The following is an 18773-nucleotide window of genomic DNA, read 5'->3' as shown; positions in this document are numbered from 1 at the left end:
AAGTGCAAAACCTCAGTCTTCAGTCTTATCACCTGTAAAGTGGGCATAATGATAAACCCTACCTCTCAGGGCTGTTGGGAGGGTGGTGAGTCCAGATTTGCTAAGCGAGTCTAGGTGCTAATCTTGTCAGTTCCTCTGGTCTCCAGCTTAGTTTGTGATATATATATTATATATTGCTATTTTAACAGCACATAGTAGATGTCTTGTAATGCCATTATAATTATTGTTATCATTGTCATTATTATATGCCTTCAACAGTTCTTTCATTTACTGGTTGCTCAAGGGAACATTCTTGAATGACTTTTTAGAAGCTTGTCTCAACTTGACCCCTATTTTCGCTATGCAGTCTTTAGTTTTTCATCTGAAAATTCTTATCACATGCTTTTTATTTCTTTTTCAGCCACTCATTTCTTGCATTTTAATAGAGGGCTACTCTTCCAGCAACTGTTTATGTGGAGTAACTAATGTCAGAAGAGGTTATGCTATGCTGAATACTTTATTTATATTTTTTATGTAAACATAATTTGCTTTGTAGGCACAATATAACAAAAGCTCTAAAGCCACAAATACATTAGACAATGTTTCAGTTCACTCCAACCAAGCTTAAATTACAGAGAAGCCTTCACAGTTCCTTTAAGGCAAACTGAGACATTCTTTATATTTCCTTCAGAAAAACAATCACAGGATAGGAAAGAAGGTCCTTAAAATGAGTGCATTAAACAATTAATTTTGATATTTCATTTTTTTCCTATTCTTTATAGCATAAGTGGATCAAACTCTAATTTTCTCTTCTCATTCCATATTCTGAGGAGACAAAAGGGTTTTCACTAACCAACTGGGACAATTTGGGATTGTCGAAGTAACCCTGCCAATAGGCAAAACGGATTTGGGGAAGAATGACTTCTGCTTCTCCTCTGGACATAACATCTGGATTCTGAGTGTTAGAATTCCCACTCCCCTGGCAGAGGAGAGCCCCCTGGCATGGCCAGCCCTAGAACATGCCATTTCTGTCCAGCTCACCAGAAATGTCCCTTGGGTAGCAGTTCTTAAAACCTCATTGTTAGCTTGGTTATGGGAGAAACATCACCAGTAATACAGCTTTTAGCGAACATGTTGGGGGGATAAAACCTCTGCATTACCTTTCCAAGTGGCCCAGAACTGCAACATTGGTGAGTCCTGGGATAAGAACAGATGACACTGGTGTCTCCTTTTGAGATCGTCTCATCTTTCTGCCCATGAGATGGTAGCACCCTTTCTGGCCTTCACATTCTACACGCACATTCACCGTGAGGAGTAACTCCCTTCAGATAAATATTTGGCATAAATAAGTCATAATCACAAGCTTAAGATAGGAAAAAAGAACGATTAATGAGGTGGCATTTGTTACAGAAGGATTTGGGAAATGAAACAGGTAATTGCTGAAATGTAATCATTCCCGTCGCTTTGAGGAGGAGTTGGGCCCACCGTACGGCGCGCTGGGGGACGGAGCAACGTGAAAACACCGTCAGTGTCTTCCAGAGCGCTAAGCATGTCTAGGCGCTAATCTTGTCAGCTCCTCTGGTCTCCAGCTTGGTTTGTGAGTGATGCCATCAACCCTGGGGCCCTTAGGATCTTGAGGAGGGAATGAGGAGCCCCCTGTGGAGATACTGAGCCTCCTTCTCTTCCTGCAGGGGAATTGCTCTCCTCAAGCGGAGTCAACTGGGGTTTGTGGCCAGGGGTAGGGTTTCACAGGAGTTTAGAAGCTGAAAAATTGGACGAGGGTATGCAATCAAGTAGTCTGGTCCCTGGTTCCCAGAAAAGCAGGGGCCTTGCAAAGAGTCTGCACCATCATTTACATTTCAAAGAGGAACTGCGTATTTGGCATCAGATACTGAACATCAATCTTTTGCATCAGTAGAGTTTGTTACATGCTGGAACATGTTTTGGCAAGAAAACAGATACACATTGAGTGCTCATTTCCAAATAGGGTCTATAAGGGAGGACTTCCTTGGGGGTAAAGGTGGCACCTCACCACCAGTAAACGAAAATAGCAAAATCAGTAATGCCCATGGCAAGTATGGAAAAAGAAAAATAGGTGAGCCTCAGTAATGATTTCTAACATAGTCCCACAGGTGGTGAGTTCTCATCAAATTAAAATATATGTTGCAGGGGGAGGGTTCGCTCATGACACGTGGTTTCAGAGGGGAAATCTCTATGGCTGCTCATCAAACTCATGCTGTTGACCCATCTTCTATTCTGAAAAATCCACATCTATTTCCCTTTGTTTCTGGTTAAGAACCACTGGAGGGTCTGAGCATCAGAGGCTAAGAGGAGAGTGATTCAACCTTTTGACCACTGAACAAATGAATGAATATTAGGACGTTTGCCCCTTAAATGGGAAGAGGGAAAGTACTATTTGGAGACATTCTAGATTTATAGGTTCATGAAACGTCTCCTGGCCTACCCTCTTTCTGCCGGATGGATTGGCAAGGGCTATTTTCAGGAGCTTGGGTGGCTGGCAGCAAGAAGTGTCACTGGCCTGAAGAATTGTAGAATCTGAATAGTGCTTTGTGATAACACCTTTCAATCCAAACTTGTCTTTGCCCACTGGGCTTTGGGCCTGCGGGCTTGTACGAATTTGCAAGGCTGTTCTAGAAGTGTCAAGAAGGACCCAAAGATGGATGATTTGGGAATAGGGGAAAGGAGAGAGTGTAATACAGAGACTGGGGAGGGACATATACTGCATGTAGTGGGATTGGCACTTAAGTTCAAAAACAACAGCGATCAACAGCTTTTTAGCTCAGCTGACGGCAGACAAACACGACACACACTGGACTACAGCATTTGTTCACTGGGGCGCAGAAGAGCTTTCTCCACTGGCTCCCCTTCTTCCAAACCATCCTTCACAGTCTCCCGCCTGGGTCCTGGGTTACTGGATGAAGGGCATCCGCTCCTTGTTCTCGCTGTCGCCCTCGTGGTCCTCCTCCTCTTCTCCCGCCTCACTGGTCTCTGTGCTGTCATTGGCCATCTGCAGTTGAACAGAAGATTTTTCAGAGGGCTCTGCAATCTGTCTCCTACCTTCTCTGAGCATCTGATGGAGCCCCTCGGGAAGGACTTATTTGAGTACTAAGAGCTAGGGGCCTTGTTTCCCCCAGGAAGGCAGTGTAGACTCACTGTCTTATGTTGGGTGCACCAACAAGCAGACTCTAAGGTTAGGATTTCAGTACAAATATTTGGAATTTGGGCGATGATTCCAGGACTTGGGAGATGATGCATATGCAGTCCTGCTCCCTGGGTGCTATCCTTCCATGCCCCTGCCTAGTTGATGCCTGCTTTTCTTCTAGTGCCCAGCCCACCTCCTCAAGGAAGCTTTGCAGAGTTCCCTAACTGGAACAATCCCCATCATTAGCTCTTCTTCTTAGCATGGACCAACAACTGCCATGTCCCACTTATATGTACAATTTATTGACCGATGCCACCTGCCCCAACCATAGGCACTGTGGCCACCATGGAAGATGACCAAGTCTCCTGTTTTCTTCTAGTTTTATCCTCTGCAACTAGCATGGCACCTGACACAGCAGGTGTGCAGTGCATACTTTTAGAATAATGAGTAAGTCATCATGAGAGCTCTCCCTTATCAGCACAAATTCCACATCCACCGTGTGGGAGGGGATGCATGCCCATCACCCCTTTCTATCTTCTCAACACCAGTGAGACAGTATCAATACTAATAACTATTGCTGTCACTGCTATTATACATCAACCTAAGAAGTCGTGGGGCAGCAGAGGAGAACAGCCTGTGGAGAAGGCCACCGCCATTCTCCCAGGACTCGAGCAGGGCTGCCCTCAGATGCTGTGGGGTCTGCAGGAAGCAGCCCCATCTCTGTTCTCACCCTGTGACACCTTTTAAGATGAGCCCAGCTCCATTCCGGCCCAGCCTCAATGAGAAAAGGCCCCATACAGAAGAGACTTGGCTCTTGGTGCTTCCTGGAAAATCCACTTCAGAAGCCATCAGCAGCAGTTACCTTCCCCTGCAGCGTGCTGCCCACATGCCTCGCGGCCCAGAGAGCGTCTGCAGGAGGGGGGGGTGCCCTGTAGCATGTTTGGCTGGGAAGATTCATGGCCAGTGACGCAGCTGAGCCTCTGAAAGTGGTCCTTCCAGTAGAAGAAAGCACCACTGTGGGCCGCCTGCTGCTCCTCTGCCAGCACCTGCTGATGGGAGTGACCCATTCCCCACAGCCTCGATCCTGTGCTGCTCCCTCTGATATTAGGTGCTCACATTAGAAGACATTAGAAATGACTTCACTGGGCCCATCCTGGGTCTCATGATGCCCTGTGTTTACCCTGACCACCTGGTCCCTCTGCCTCGGGTCTAGTCCTCTGTCAGGATGAACTGTTATCCCCTCCCACTACAGAGACCTTCCAGACACCACAGATCTGAGTTGGCTAATTCTCCATCGTGTTTCATTAGGCCACAGGGGTAAAAGCCCTCCTGAGATTCAGGAATAAGGACAATGACATATGCCAGGGCAGGTCCTGAACGGTCATCCTGAAAGATGGGCATTATCAGCTCCTGCTCTAGTGAGTTTTACTCCTGGTGAGATCCGTCTATGTAAGGGTATTTCCTGGTAGAAGAAAACCAAATCAATGGGGTCTTTAGGGGACATCTCGGAGGCAGTTGGCATTATTCTGTTGACTGTGTGGATGTGAATTTATTAGGTTTTACCAGAAATTCCTCCCACATGTGGCAGCTGTGAGGTAGCACCTGTAATAGACACAGGTCGGCTGTTCCTACCCTTGCCTGAATGCCCTCAGATTGCCCTTGAAATGCTCTCACCGAAGCGTACATTCACTTAGCATTTGGCCCGGTTTGCGACTAACCCTTCATCTGCGCAGTCCCTTGACCACTGCTGGTCTCCGTAAGCTGGACAGCTGCCTGTATTTCCCTCGACCTCACCTGTGCCTGCACCTTGTAGACCCTGATGGGTTGAACTGAATGGATTCCACTGTTAACTCACCAGTGGAGTCGGGGTCTTCTCTACGTCCAGAATTAACTTGCCAATGTTCCCCCGGTCATGGATCCGCTGCATGGCTTCCTTCACCTGAGAGAGAGAAACGAAAGCACTAGTCAGGTGAGACGTCGCCAAACCACCTGCTGCCCACCAGGGGGCGCTGGGATCCACGTTCATAGTAGCTAAGCCAGAGAGTTTCAGACGTCGGTGCAAATAAATTCTTATTGTGTCACACACTGGACTTGCACAGCCGCCTGGTTTCCTGGGTCTAAGAATCTAAGGGTGATAACCACTGAGACAAGAATATGAAAAATTCTCTAAAATGAAAGAGCGGTGGGGAGGAGGGTACTCTGGAGTTTCAAGAGTTAGGTGCTGCAGAGTGGCAAGACCCAACAGCCAGAGTAAATTCTGACCGATACAGGTTTTTGAAGGTCATTTGTGCCCTGCTTCCTAAATTTTATGTAATTCTGATTCATAGTATGGCTAAAAAGACCCGTTACCTGGGCAGAACTGCATTCAGGTAAATTCCCATGATTCCTGGTTATTACTGAGTGGAAATTTTGTTTCCACCTATGCAGAAGGGTACCCAGAACCAGTATCCTCCCCAGGGAAGAGGGGAAGAGCTCCATTTCAAATGATGGAGGCTTGTCAGAACAATCTCTGTCCTCTGGGACCTTCAGAAAAAAGCAGGAGTGGGACTAACCTGATTCATGTTTTGGGCATTTCATTCTGTTGTGCAGAAAAATGAGCTGTATGGGATCCTGTGAGGATTAGATATAAGAAAAGGGGAAACAGAATGCCTACTGCTTGGCATGGATGCATCCTACATATTTCTTAGTGAAACCTAAAAGGAAATGCAACATTCTTGATTTTTTTAAAGTTTACGATAGATCTAGTCTAAATATTTTTCCTGAAGTCTCAGTGTTTTAAATATTTTTGTTCATTCAGTCCATACATATTCATTAAATGTTGCTTATTGGGTAGATACTATGGTTTTTTAAAAAATTTATAAGTAGGGTGTCTGCTTTTGAGGAATTCAATCAAACTGATAAAGCAGTTTACTTATATAAAAGCCATAGATGCCTTCTCATTTGGGTAAAAACTTGACAGCAACATCAAAATGTGCATATTCTAATTGCTTTTCTGGGACTTTATCCTAAAGATATGTTCAAATTATGGGGGAAAAACTTGTCACACAAAAGATACTCAATCACAGCATTACTTTTAATGGCAAAACATTGAAGCAACTTTTACGTTGCAGAAAAAGGGAATGGTTAAGTAAACCACGGCTCTTAGATTTACCTACTGAATGGAAATGCTATGCAGCTGTTAAAGTGCTAATTATAAAGAATATATAGCAGGATTAAATGCCTTTATAATATTGCTAAATGAAAAAATCAAGATGCATATTTTTATTTACATCCCCATAAAAACATAGACATCTTAAAAATAACCAGAAAGGATTTGGATATATGATAAAACATTAGGTAGAGGAAATGAATACCTTTAACTCTAGTGTCTTAACATTGTTATTTAATGTGGTATCAAATCAGTATTTAATATAAATTAAGTGCATTTTTAAATGCAGTCTTTGGATAACCATCGGTTTGAATCAACCTCTTTTATAGATTGATAGCGCTGTATGATTATTGAATTTCCTGACCTTAATACATAATCCAGTAGATTTCTTCTATTCCTGTGAAGAAAGTTGCTTTTCAGTGTGCTTTCAAATATTTGATCATTACAGATGCTACTTACAGAGAGTCTTTAGATAACATGGCAAAACAGTGTCTAGCTTCCAACCATCCTCATTTCCAGACCCATCCATGTATAATTCCCTCCCCTGGAACGTGGCTAGCAACTTGCTTCTAAACTAGCAGGACACTGCAAAAGGGATAGGATGTCACTTCCAAGGTCAGGTTATAAAAGATCATGACTTCTAGTCTGCAGCCTCTCTCTTCCTCTGGTTCTTCTTGCCTTCCTTGTTCTGATGACAGAAGTTGCCATGTTGTCAGCTGCCCTGTGGAAAGGCCCACATGGCGAGGAACGAAGGGAGGTTGAACCAACAGCCAACGAGGAGCTGATACCTTGAGTCCAAAAGCCCACAAGGAACTGGATCCTGCTAACAACCGATAACAGAGCTTCGGAGCAGATCCTTTTCTAGTTGAGCCCTGAAATGCGGATGAAGGCTTGGCCGATACCTTCACTGAAGCCTTGGGGAGAGATCTTGAGCCACAAGACCCAGCTAAACCTTGCCCAGATTCCTTACCTACAGAAACTGTGAGATCATAAATGTTGATTGAAGCCAGTAACTGTGGGGGACAATTTGTTATGCAGCAATAGGTAGCTAATACATTCTTAACTTGCAAGATAGATAATATACCCATTTTATAGAAAGTACCTTGATGCTCAAAGATTTAAACAATTTGTCCACAGATTCTATGGCTACGGGTGACAAAATCGTGGTTCAAACTCAGGTTTATCAGACTTAAAACCGGTGCTCTTCCCAGTTCCACACAGACTGTGTCGCTTCATTTGATTCTCAAGGTAGAGGAAGGTGGTAGGTAACGTCTCCCATAATGGCTTCCCAGAATTCAGTTGCTTATTACTTTGGCAAGTCATTAAGCACCTGGAAACTCCTTGGAGATGAGGAACATTGTTTTGTGCTGCTTCTCCAGTAAGATAGAACCTGGGGAATCTGAAAAGCTGTTTTCTTACCAGCTAAAGCTTATTGTGATGCTAGGGGAAAAAAAGCCCCCTGTAGGGCTGGTGCTAATCTGCATATTTTTTAGACATTTTTCCTTCCTAAAATGAACTGACAACTTACAGTTCCTTATGTGGGGGAAGGAAAAAGGGTTAGAAGTCTTTCCAGCAGATGACTGTAAGTGTCTGATGCCCAGTTGTCTGTTTGAGCTTACATCCTCAAAGACTGCTCTTGGAGATGAGCAAGGGCCTTTCTGATGACAGCTGGGAAGGCAAAAAACTTCCATTTTTTGATCAATTCTTTATTAGGCACAGTGTGAGGCTTTGTACATATGCTGCTTCATTGACTCTGCTTACCAAGCCTCTTAGTGAGTATTGGCATTACAGCGTCACAGGTGAGAAGCCCAAAGGTGAAAAATCTGAGGAGTTAGTCCTAGGTCACCATCTGAAAGGGTGTTAGAGCCACATGGGAACTGAGCGAGCTGCTTTTCCTTTTCAGGAATCTGAACCAAACCCAGGACAGGGCTCCGCCATCTGCAACCCAAACTGCCCTCCCGTGACACCACTGCAGGTTAAGTCTGCAAAAAGAGATTTTGCTCTCAAGTTACCAGTTTCTAAACTGAGGTACCTCAGCAGGTAATAGCGCCCAAAGATGGTGGTGAGAGATTCCAGAAAGCTACCTGTCTCTCTCATGGCTACCAGAGAGATTTTTCTAAGGCAGACTTCTGCTTGGAAGTCTTTTCCCATTTCACTCAAAAGCCTCACAGACCTGCACTGCCTGACACAGTAGCCATTAGCCACCTGTTCCACTGAGCGCTAGCACAAATGGCCATGTGCTCTGAGTGCAAAACACCCAGCGGACTTCAAAGACTTAATAGAAGAAAATACAAATTATGTGAGTAAGAATCCTTGACACCAATTCGATGTTGAAATGAGAACGTTTTCAATATTACGAGTTAAGTAAAAGTTTATTAATTTCACATTTTACTATTCTCAATGTGGCCATTACAAAACCTAAAACTTTGAATGTGGCTCACGTTATAATTCTGCTGGATGGCATTGAACTTGATTTTCAGGAGCGGATGCCTGTTGCCCACTGCCCCCACCCCCCGGCTTTATCACTTCTCCCTCCCCTCACTGCCAGCACTCCCAGCCCCGGAGACTTAGCTGAAGTTCTCTGGGCCTCGCAGCTTTGTGCCTCTGGAGACTGGGTTCCTTCATGGAGGGCCTGTTCCTGGAGCCAGCTCGCATTTGTCTTGCAGCTGTCAGTTTAGATATGAGCTCTTCCAGGAGGCACCTGGGCCCTGCCCCTTGCAGCCTGGACCATGTCTCCCTTGGGCTCCTTCAGCACCTCGGACCAGCTAGTAATGCACCCTAACCCCTGCTTGGAGCTCCACTCAGCAGCCTCTCTCCCCAGTTTTGCAAATCTCTAGACTAGCAATGTGCAACACAACTCTGAAACGAGCCTCAGATGCAACCAAAATATCTCTAGTTACTTAAGACATCGAAAAAGAAACTGGTGAAATTAATTTTCAAAATATAATTTCTTCAGCCAGATCTATATATTACTTAATATAATCGAGTATTAATGACATATTTTATATTCCTTTTTTTTTTTTTACTAAACGTTTAGAATCCAGGGTGTATTTTACACTGACAGCATGTCTCAGTTCAGACTGACCACGCTTCGAGTGCCCAGTGGCTGCATGTGGCTCACATCTACCATATGGGAGAGTGCAGCTCTGGAATGGAGGGACAAGGGAGCCAGCCTCAGGCACCCCAGCACAAAGGAGTATCTGGCATATGATAGCCTCTAGAATGAATGAGTGAGTGAATGAATGAGTAGGGAGCCAGGAGAGATGTGGAGAGAGTGAGATGCCATGTGGCTGGCACACATCAAGGTTTCTGTCCTGTCTGTCCCGCATCTCAGAGCTCCTGGCCCAGGCAGCTGTCTCTCTGTCTCTTGGTGGCCTGCTTCATGCCGCCTGGGTGCCCAGTGGAGTCTGTTCACAATCAGGGCCGTGTTCCCCACACCCAGTCTGAGACGCCACTGCCAGCTACATGGCTGGCCAGATCAGGTCTCAACAGCAGGATTTTCCAGGGCTAGGGATTCAGGGCATATTCAGCCATCTCTGCCAGAGCTGTTTTCCATCCAGACAGTGGAAGGAAATTTGACTCAGGTCACCTCAGGATGCCAAGATCTTGAGCACAGAGGCCATTGGAGCCTTTTCTGACTTTCTTTGTCCCTGGGAGGCCGTCTTGATACATGCCAAGCAGATTGTGGCAGGAGGCAGCAGGAATATCAGAGTCTTAGGCTCTGCTTTGACTTAATAACATCATTCCAGCAAGTCGCTTCATCTCCTTCCCTCCTACACTCTTAATATGTTAAGTGGTAAGTTATTCAAAGCATTCATTACTTCAGTCATTCAGTCCAGGAGCTGTAGGGTAATGGTCAAAACAGATACACTCTTTCTGTCCTGGGGGAATCACATTTCATTCATCAAATAGGCTAATCATAATAAAAAGAATTTCGCAGTTTAAAAAATGATACCCTGGTTTGTTTATTTAGCACCAATAGATCGCAACCCCATCAGAGTTGATCCTGCACCATCGGTCCAGGCTTCAACAAAGTCCACTGGCATTCAAGATGGCACTCAGGGACAACCGGGGAAGATGCAGCTGGTCAGTCCAGGTTCACAGAGGAGTACTTATGGTCATTCTTACTTCTGTAGTGGGACTAGGCAAGGTGGGGCTTCTGGAAGCCTTGGGAGACAATGGTGGACAAACCCTACAAGATCCTCCACCCTTATAAAGTGTATGGTCCTATGGGAAACACGGATGTAGCCAATCAAAGGATGACTCAAATAAATGTAAGACTGCCACTGGATAATTCTAAGATGGTGTTATGAGAATGTGGTTAGGGGATTCAGTCTAGTTGGCAAGATCAGAGAAGGCCTCTCTGAAGAAGAGATGATGGAGCTGAGATTCAAAGAATGAGTAGGATGTGGCAAAGACACGAAGGGAGAGGGGCCATGCCACACAGATGGAGCAGAACGTGAAAGGAGTGCCTGAAACAGGCCAGTGGGCATGACAAGGAGCACAATGTGGTGTAAGGCACAGGGAAGGTGGGTTGGTGCCTTTCCCGCAGTCCACAGCGCTTCCAAGGATGCAGCGCCCACACTGGACCGTAGATGCCTAGAATACCCTTCCTCCTCCAGTCACCTTCTAACTGAGCGGTCAGTTCCTTCGCACTTGGGTAATGAGATGTAACAATGCTCCGTCTTTGTTTGGGGTCTCATTTAACGTTTCATAATATTCAATTTCCTTTTGAATGGTGTGAAAGTCTCAAAGTCATTAGGACATAATTGACACCAATTAATAATCAAAGCCTTTGGGCTTGTGTTGTAAATAGTAATAAGCCTAGCCATCTAAAATAGGAAAAAAATAAAGATGGGTTATTCCACGGATCACTGTGCCTATCCAATGAGAAATAAACAGATTTGAAAAATAAGAAATGAGTAATCCTATCATTAAGAAGCTCATCTACCAAAGCCGTCTGCGGAAGATTACTCATATGAAGAACAGCCATCTTTAGAATTGTTTAAAATCCAAAATGAGTGTTGAAACATAGTATGTTCATTGCAATAGACTTGGAATCTGGGGTTACTGTGTTCTGTCAAGTTGCTGCGGGAGTTTAAAGTGAGTGACCCCGACACTCTGACGTAGATGGAAGAGTGAATGTTAAAGGAAAATGCCAGGGATGTGGATTGATTGACCCATTGGGAAGGCAGAGAAAAGATGCAAACACTCAACTTCTTTTAGAACTGGTTGCATGTAGGGTCTCTGTGGTAACACGGGGCACGGACCAAGGGCAAGAGCAGATACGAGGGTGCCACATCTAAGGGAGCCCCTATTTGCAGGTGCTGACCCAGCCCTTGCAGGACCCTAAAGGTGAGTGCCCCCTTAAATTTTGCATTTATTTCCTCTGCTGCCCCAGTCGAGCTACGCCTGTTAAGGACGGGTACTATTTTTAAAGAAAGGGAAACATTAAGTAGCTATTACAAGAGAAATATCTGCTTGGCTACAGGATAGCCAATGGGAATTCTCTAGAGGTTTTTAAGGGGCCATTAGAAGGAACACTGGCTCAGAAGATGTAAAGATGCTCTGAGAGTGAGGGAGAGGGCGGGTAAAATGCTAGATGGTAGGATCTGGGCCGAGGCTCTGGACCTTTTTCCCTGGGTGCTTGTACGACCCTGGCCCTCTTGACCAAATAGATATCATGATCGTGAGGGACTCAAATGAATTCAGCCTTGACCGCAAAGCCAGAATGTTTTGCAGAAACCTGCAACCCATAATTAAGCCAAATGCTATATTCTTCTCCTATTGTATAAGAAAAAAAGGTCCATGAGGTGATTTTTGTTTCCTGCAAAAAGAATATCTGCTGTGTAATGTGTAAGCAGACACTTGGGGTGGGATGGGTCACAAAAGAGGAAGCCATTGCTGTTGGGGGACAGGTGAAACCAGGGAAAACTACTGAAAAGAAGTAAAGTTTAGTCTGAGACTTGAAGGGCGGGTAGAAGTGTGTCACTCTGCCGAACAGAAGGACTTATAAAGAATCCAAGGAAATACTCCTCTATGCAGAGAGTGAGTCACTGACGCCGACGGCCGCAGGGCACCAAGGGTGCTGATGCGAGTTGACACTTTGAAAATCCTTGTGGATTGCTTGAGCCCCTGAGGTCCACTGGACATGGGCGAGAAATAACCTGGACTCTTCTTGAAGCTCCTGCACAGGACAACGGTAGCACTTACAACGTATAATTTCAACTGCTTTTTGCTTTGGCTCTCTGAGCAACATCTTCCAACCAGGGCAAGATACTCTATTTCTTCTTGGAGGACTGTAGTTCCTTACTGATATTTCAACTGCCTTGCTTCCAGACAGCACTGGTTTTATTCATTCACAGATTGATAACTCCACCGTTCCAGGAAGCCTGAGAGGTTTCACCTGGAATTGCCAAATATGAGTTGGTGGGAAAAGCTTAGAACTATAAGGAGGCCAAAAACCCTTCAGAGTCTTGAAAGTCTCAAATGGGTAGCTGTCTTTTCAAAAGGATGACAGCCAGACCTGTGACATTTAGGGAAGTCTAGTTGAGAAAGCAGAGGTGACGTTTCTTTAGGCTCGGAGAGGAAGGGCTTATTTGCAGGTGTGTGGAGGCAATGTTTGTACCCGAGGGAACTGAGATAGGTTGACTGTCATCTGGACACAGCTGTAATTTAGACGAGGGCTAAGGTGCCAAGGGTGCCAAATTAGAAGTGGCCAACAGAGGCAGAGATGCCTGGGCCAAGGTGTCCGGGAACTGGGGAATGGTCTAAAGTAAAGAGTGGAAAGAAAAGAGTGATTGTGTTTGTGGAAGAGGCCAAGTGCTCCCATAGAAAGCTGGTTCTCCACCACCTTGACTGCAGGGGGATTTCTTGTGGATCCTCCCACTTAAAGAGGAAGGATGGGGGAGGGCTGTGGGCTCTCACCTGGGACCATAATGATAGGAGAGTCATCTCCGGCCCACAGGTTGTAGTAGGAGCAGCTCAGAATCTCAAGGAATGAGCTGAATCTAAAATTCAGCTAGATTTAAGGACAAGGCAGAGGCGGCACCTCCGTGGTGTGGTGGGGGATATTGTTCATTATCAGCACAGTGGCTGACGTATGACAAATACTTAGCAGTTGCTGTCATGGGGCAAAGCGCCATAGACACATGATCTCATGTTGTTGCATCAGCCCTGTGAGCTAAACGGGAGTTTGTCAGACTGTCAGTCAGGCGTACATAAAAACACCCTCCCTTTTCTTCTTGAGTCTCTGTTGCCAGGGCGGGGAGCTGAGATCAAACTGAGGGTTAGCCAGGCAAGCCGCTTGCTTGAGGTTAAACAGTAGAATAAGAGAAGCCAGGCTTTAAACTGAGCTGTGACTCCAGGGCCTTAGGCTCCACTGCCAGGTGGTGGATGTCGGGAGGTACCAGGGGAGGGAGGGAGCAGAGAGAGGAAGACAGGCGTTGGGCACTGGCAGGCTCTGAGCCAGTAATGCGCATCTCCTCTGCTGTCACACGCACCCTGCTTATTCCTTGCTGACACTTTTCCAGTCTCTCTTGAAGAGTTTTTCAACATAGGAATTATTGACATTTTGGGTCAGATAATTCTTAGGGTTGGGAGCTGTTCTGTGCGTGCAGGACATTGAGCAGCACCTCTGGCCTCTACTCACTAGATGCCAGCAGCTCTCCCAGTGTGGCAAATGAAAGTGTTTGCAGACATTGTCAGATGTCACTGGGAGAGCAATTTGTCCCCCGGCTGAGACCCACAGTGTTACGGGAGTGCACCCCCCTCCCCAGGCCTCCCATGGGTCTGTGACCTCAGTTCCCACATGGTGCTTTGGACAGGGACTTGCCCACAGGAGGCTGGGCACTGCGGTATCCCCAAGACTAAGAAGAGTGTGTGGTACACAGCAGGAGCTCAGTCACGGACGAATGCAACATGGTCCCTGCCCTCAACATGCTCACTGGTCAGATTGGGTTTCCTCAGAGTGTGGACTGAAGGCTGCCTTCCTCAAAATGACCCAGGGCAGTTTTTAAAAAGTGATGCATCAGCCTCACCACACAGCTGTTGTTCATACTGCAAAATAATACCTGCTGTGTAATGTGTAAGACAGACACTTGAGGTGGGATTGGTCACAAAAGAGGAAGCCATTGCTGTTGGGAGACGGGTGAAACCAGAGAAAACTATTGAAAAGAAGTAAAGTTTAGTCTGAGACTTGAACATCGGTAGAAGTGTGTCACTCTGCTGAACAGAAGGACTTATAAAGAATCCAAGGAAATACTCCTCTGTGCAGAGAGTGAGTCACTGACGCTGATGGCTCCAGGGCACCAAGGGTGCTGATGGGGGTTAACACTTTGAAAATCCTTGTGGATTGCTTAAGCCCCTGAAGTCTACTGGACATGGGCGCCCCACTCCGGGCAATCCAGGGGGTTCTGAAGTTTTAGACCCTTGAACTTACCTGGCACTTCATTTAACAAATACTGACTGCCCTTCCCAAGTCGGGTACTGTGCTGGGCCCACTCACAGCGAGACCCAGGGAACACAAGCCCCTGAGTGGCTAAGATCCCCCTGAGAAGGTGAGCCGGCACACCACTTCCTAATAGCTGGGTAGGGCTTAGGTGAACCCCTAGTTTAAATGTCATAGCATGTCAGGAAGTGGCAGAGAGCCACAGCTACAGCCCCTCGCACTCCGGGCAGCGGAGAAGGCCCCAGGCCCCAGCTTTGGTCCTCTAGTCTTGTGTGCAGACCAAAAAGTGCATTAAGAAACCTTCAGAAAATTGTTTAACTATTAATTAAACCCATGCACTGTCTCTATCTGGCCCCTCCAAGGACCAGCAGCTTAATTTCATCTGCTTATGGCTCGAGGGGTGATCTCTGTGGGGGCGGGGTCATAGGACCTGTGTGCGTAAGTTAGAATCAGCAGCGTATGCGGACAGCCCACAGCGCAGAGGATAATGAGGCAGGTCTTACTGCCATGTGAGCAGAAAGACCAGAGGCAGGGCTGCACACCGGAAAGGATAACGACTTGATTCTTTCCTTATGTTTACTGGTAGTAACAGCCTTTTACAAGAAGCAACTGAACAAAGCTTTATGAGTAAAATGTTCACTCATCTAATAGTTAATATTTTTCATTTGATATTTAAAGGCAAAAAATTGGAGCAAAATGTTCATCAGGCATAAGATGGTTAAGGGAATGATAGGGTATCCCAGTAAGGTCACCTCTTCCCATTTCTTACTGACCTAATAAGGAGAATAAGTTATTGTATATTCAATGTGATCACATCTATATATAATATATATTAATGCAAATGATAAATAATAGGTTGCATCCACCTAACAACCCTCAGCTATATCTAAGAGGTAGGGTATGGCTGAGGGAATGTCATGGGAGTGGGGGCGTCTAGAACATTCCACGGGTTGGGTAAATAACTCCAAAGTAAAACAAATCACCAGCTATACAACAGAACTACGTGTTCTAGCAGCCTCACGTGCCCAGAGCCTATTCTAGGATGCCCATCAGTACCGCCTAAGAGGAAACTCACCTCCCACCACCTGCCCATCCCTAAACTTACTCTCTCCAGGCCGCCAGTTCTACACTCAACCCTCCTTGCAGAAGGCACCTCCCCTGCGGAGGTCTTTGTGCTCATCTTACAAGTGTTGCCTTCCCTCCCATCACTGCTGACTGCAAGGTCCCACTGTCTCATTCCAGGACCATTTGTCCAGCCTCCTATTTGGTCTCCGAGGGTCCAGTTTTCCACCCTCCAATCTGCCCTCATTCTGCTGCCCGAGCTAAGATTTCTGACCAATACTGTTGTACGTCTTTCATGTCCCAAATGCTTGGGACTGTGCCGTGAGTTCAGTAATAACAGTAATGATTTTGATGGCAAACGCCGACCACTCAGCATGACCTGGGTACTCGCTCCGTATCAAGCGTTCTTCAAGGAACAGTCCATTTGCTCCTCATTATAGCCCTGTGATGGACGTGGCATCATTGTTCTCATTTCACACATATTTACCAAATGAGGTTCAGGGAGGCTAATTAACCTGCTTAAGGTCACAGTATGTGGAAGAGCTAGGATTTTAACCTAGACTGTTAATGAAATATTGACAGTTGAAAAGATACTGTGTCTGGGATTTGTCTTAAAATACAAGAGAAAAATAGTGGGAGAGAAAGGCAGCAAAAGGAACAAAATTGGTCAGATTTTAGTCATTGTGGAAGCTGGGTTGATGGGTACATGGTCAGGGGAGGAGGGATCAATATTTTATTATTGCCAGTTTTGAATACATTCAGAATCTTCCAGAAAGTTTCTAAAATATGAACTTTGAGCTTTGTTCCCCAAACAACAATTACAGAGGTTATTTCAGCACCCAAATGCTCCGCCATTACACCATTGTTAGGAACCCAGTATACGTTTGATGATGATGTTACCAATGAAGGCTTTTCTTAGAAGCTGGGCCCTAGAAAAGCCAGAAGTGCTATTTCTATCTTCCCAGATAGGAAAATGTATCATTTTAACCAAAGAGCCCAGCTTTGTAAAGGGCCATAACGTCCAGTATTGAACACCTACCACGTGCCAGGCAGCGTTCAGGAAGATGACCGCAGGCAGCCCTGCCCTAGACAAGCCCAGCACTGCCGAGAGGGAGGCCGTCCAAACGCTCAGTCCCATAGAGCGCGGGAAGACCTGTAGTCTAGGTATGAATTGTGTGAGCCCACGGGAGGAAATGACTCAATTTAGAGGAAAATGGCATTTGCAGTGGGCTTTTGAGAGTGGAGAGGTGTCTTCCGAGAAGAGAAAACCTGTGTGCTCCCGGTAAGAACAGACTCCTGAAAGGGACTGGATGGCGCATCCAGGGGACTGAGCATTTTGCAGGGGACACTGTGTGTAGCTTTGCCGGTTGGGTCTCCTCTGTGGGGAGCAGGGTAGGAGGAGGGAATCAGGTGTCTCTTGGGAAGGTGGCCGGGACAGCAATGTTGCCGGTGGGCCACGGGGCGACGAGAGCCAGGGAGACCCACGAGAACTGGGGATCAGAGATGATGGAGTGACACTGACAAGACTGGACGGTGGGATACCAAGATAAAGGACCAGTTCACTTCTAAGATCATTTCAGGCTGTTTCTGAAAGCCATATAATTCCCCCAAGGGATGGAAAATGCCTCTAAAACAGCCTATGTTTTGAAAGACTCACCATCAAGCAGAGAGGAGATCTGAGATAATTTGATTTATCTCATCCATTTTAATTAACTCTGGAAACAGGTGACCTTGCTAGCCCTGGGACCACCCTTACGTCAGCATCAGTACGACTCCAAAGCCTAATTTTTAATTATCTCTGTCCATGTGCTGAGGCACAGAGGGGCACCAGGGGTCTCGCCTTTTCTTTCCTGCATCTTGCTTGCTAGTCTGTTTAGCTGAGTTTTTTTCCCCTAAGCTCCAAGGAATATCTATTAGCCTTGATGTTTTGTTGCCATAGCAACAAGACAAAGAACAGGTTCCATCTTTAAGGGAAAAAATAAGTGTGTGTGTTGGATGGGTGGGTGGGGGTCTTTGGGTGATTTCCCATTCTTGCTCAGAGACCCACTGCCTTGGCCACCCAGCAGAGGAGATGGAGTGGCCAGGCCACTCTTGCCCCAAAGTGGGGCTCATGGGTGTTCAAACTGAACTGATCCCCCAAGTGACAGCTTTTGAACAATAGTCAGACCCTCTGGAGTCATGGCGAGGGTGGATCTGGGAGGGTCCCCATAACAGTCAAAGAGTTTGGTAGAAGTTGGGGATATGGGAGGCAAATCACCCCCACTAATGTGAAACGGAGGTTGTATTCACATCAGCTAGTACAGGAAACGCTTGTACAGTCTTTAAAAGATTTTTAAAACACCTTGCAAAGCGTTTAAAATTCTCTGACCTAATAATCCCACTTTTGAGAATATATCCTAAGGAAATAATCCTACATCTAGAATAATAGTAAGAAAAAAGAGTTTTATATCCAAAATGTTTTTTGCATCTGTATCAATAAAAATGAAAAATAATCCAGATGTCCATGGATAGGGGAACAGTTGAGTAAACTCGGGGACACCTGTTTGTTGGAATATTACACAGCCAAGAGTTTAAAATGCTTATTAAGAGCCCATACGAGGGAAAAAATCAGTCTGCACCAGTTTTTACAAAGTGTGATTCTAATTTCTAAAAAAAATCAAACCCCCCAAATGAAAGCAAAACAAGGCCCCAAATGCACAAAAAAAGTAAACATTGGAAGAAAAAACAACAGATTATACATAAAGGTTATTGTTGGGTGATAAGAATATAGATTTTTCTTCCTCATTTTTCATTTCTTTGAAAGGACGTATGTCTCCATGGAGTATGTGTCAATTTTCCTATTAGAAGAAACTACTCTTTTAGAAAGTTCTACAATCTGAAGTCAGCTGTATTTCATGGAATGGGTCCACTGTCTCCCCAAGGGCAGGTGCCACCAGCCCTTACTACCCTTTTTTTTTTTTCCTTTTTTTAGC

The 18773-nt window shown here is 45.6% G+C and overlaps 1 protein-coding gene across 1 annotated transcript in view; it reads right to left on the bottom strand.

The window, feature by feature from the left end:
- Positions 1-483: 483 nt before the first annotated feature.
- The window catches only part of VAT1L (vesicle amine transport 1 like), a 123177-nt gene continuing 104887 nt past the window's right edge, over positions 484-18773 (bottom strand). Inside the window, exons 8-9 of the mRNA XM_036993813.2 lie at positions 4998-5081; positions 484-3007 (exon numbers count right to left, since the gene is read on the bottom strand). Coding sequence (XP_036849708.2) covers positions 2909-3007; positions 4998-5081 — 183 coding nt within the window. The 3' untranslated portion in view covers positions 484-2908. The remainder of the gene's footprint in view (positions 3008-4997; positions 5082-18773) is intronic.

The sequence above is a fragment of the Manis javanica genome, chromosome 17 (genome assembly GCF_040802235.1).
Source record: "Manis javanica isolate MJ-LG chromosome 17, MJ_LKY, whole genome shotgun sequence".
Taxonomy (NCBI): Eukaryota; Metazoa; Chordata; class Mammalia; order Pholidota; family Manidae; genus Manis; species Manis javanica.
Note: the sequence above shows the minus strand (reverse complement) of the source record. Positions and strands in the feature narration are given on the sequence as shown.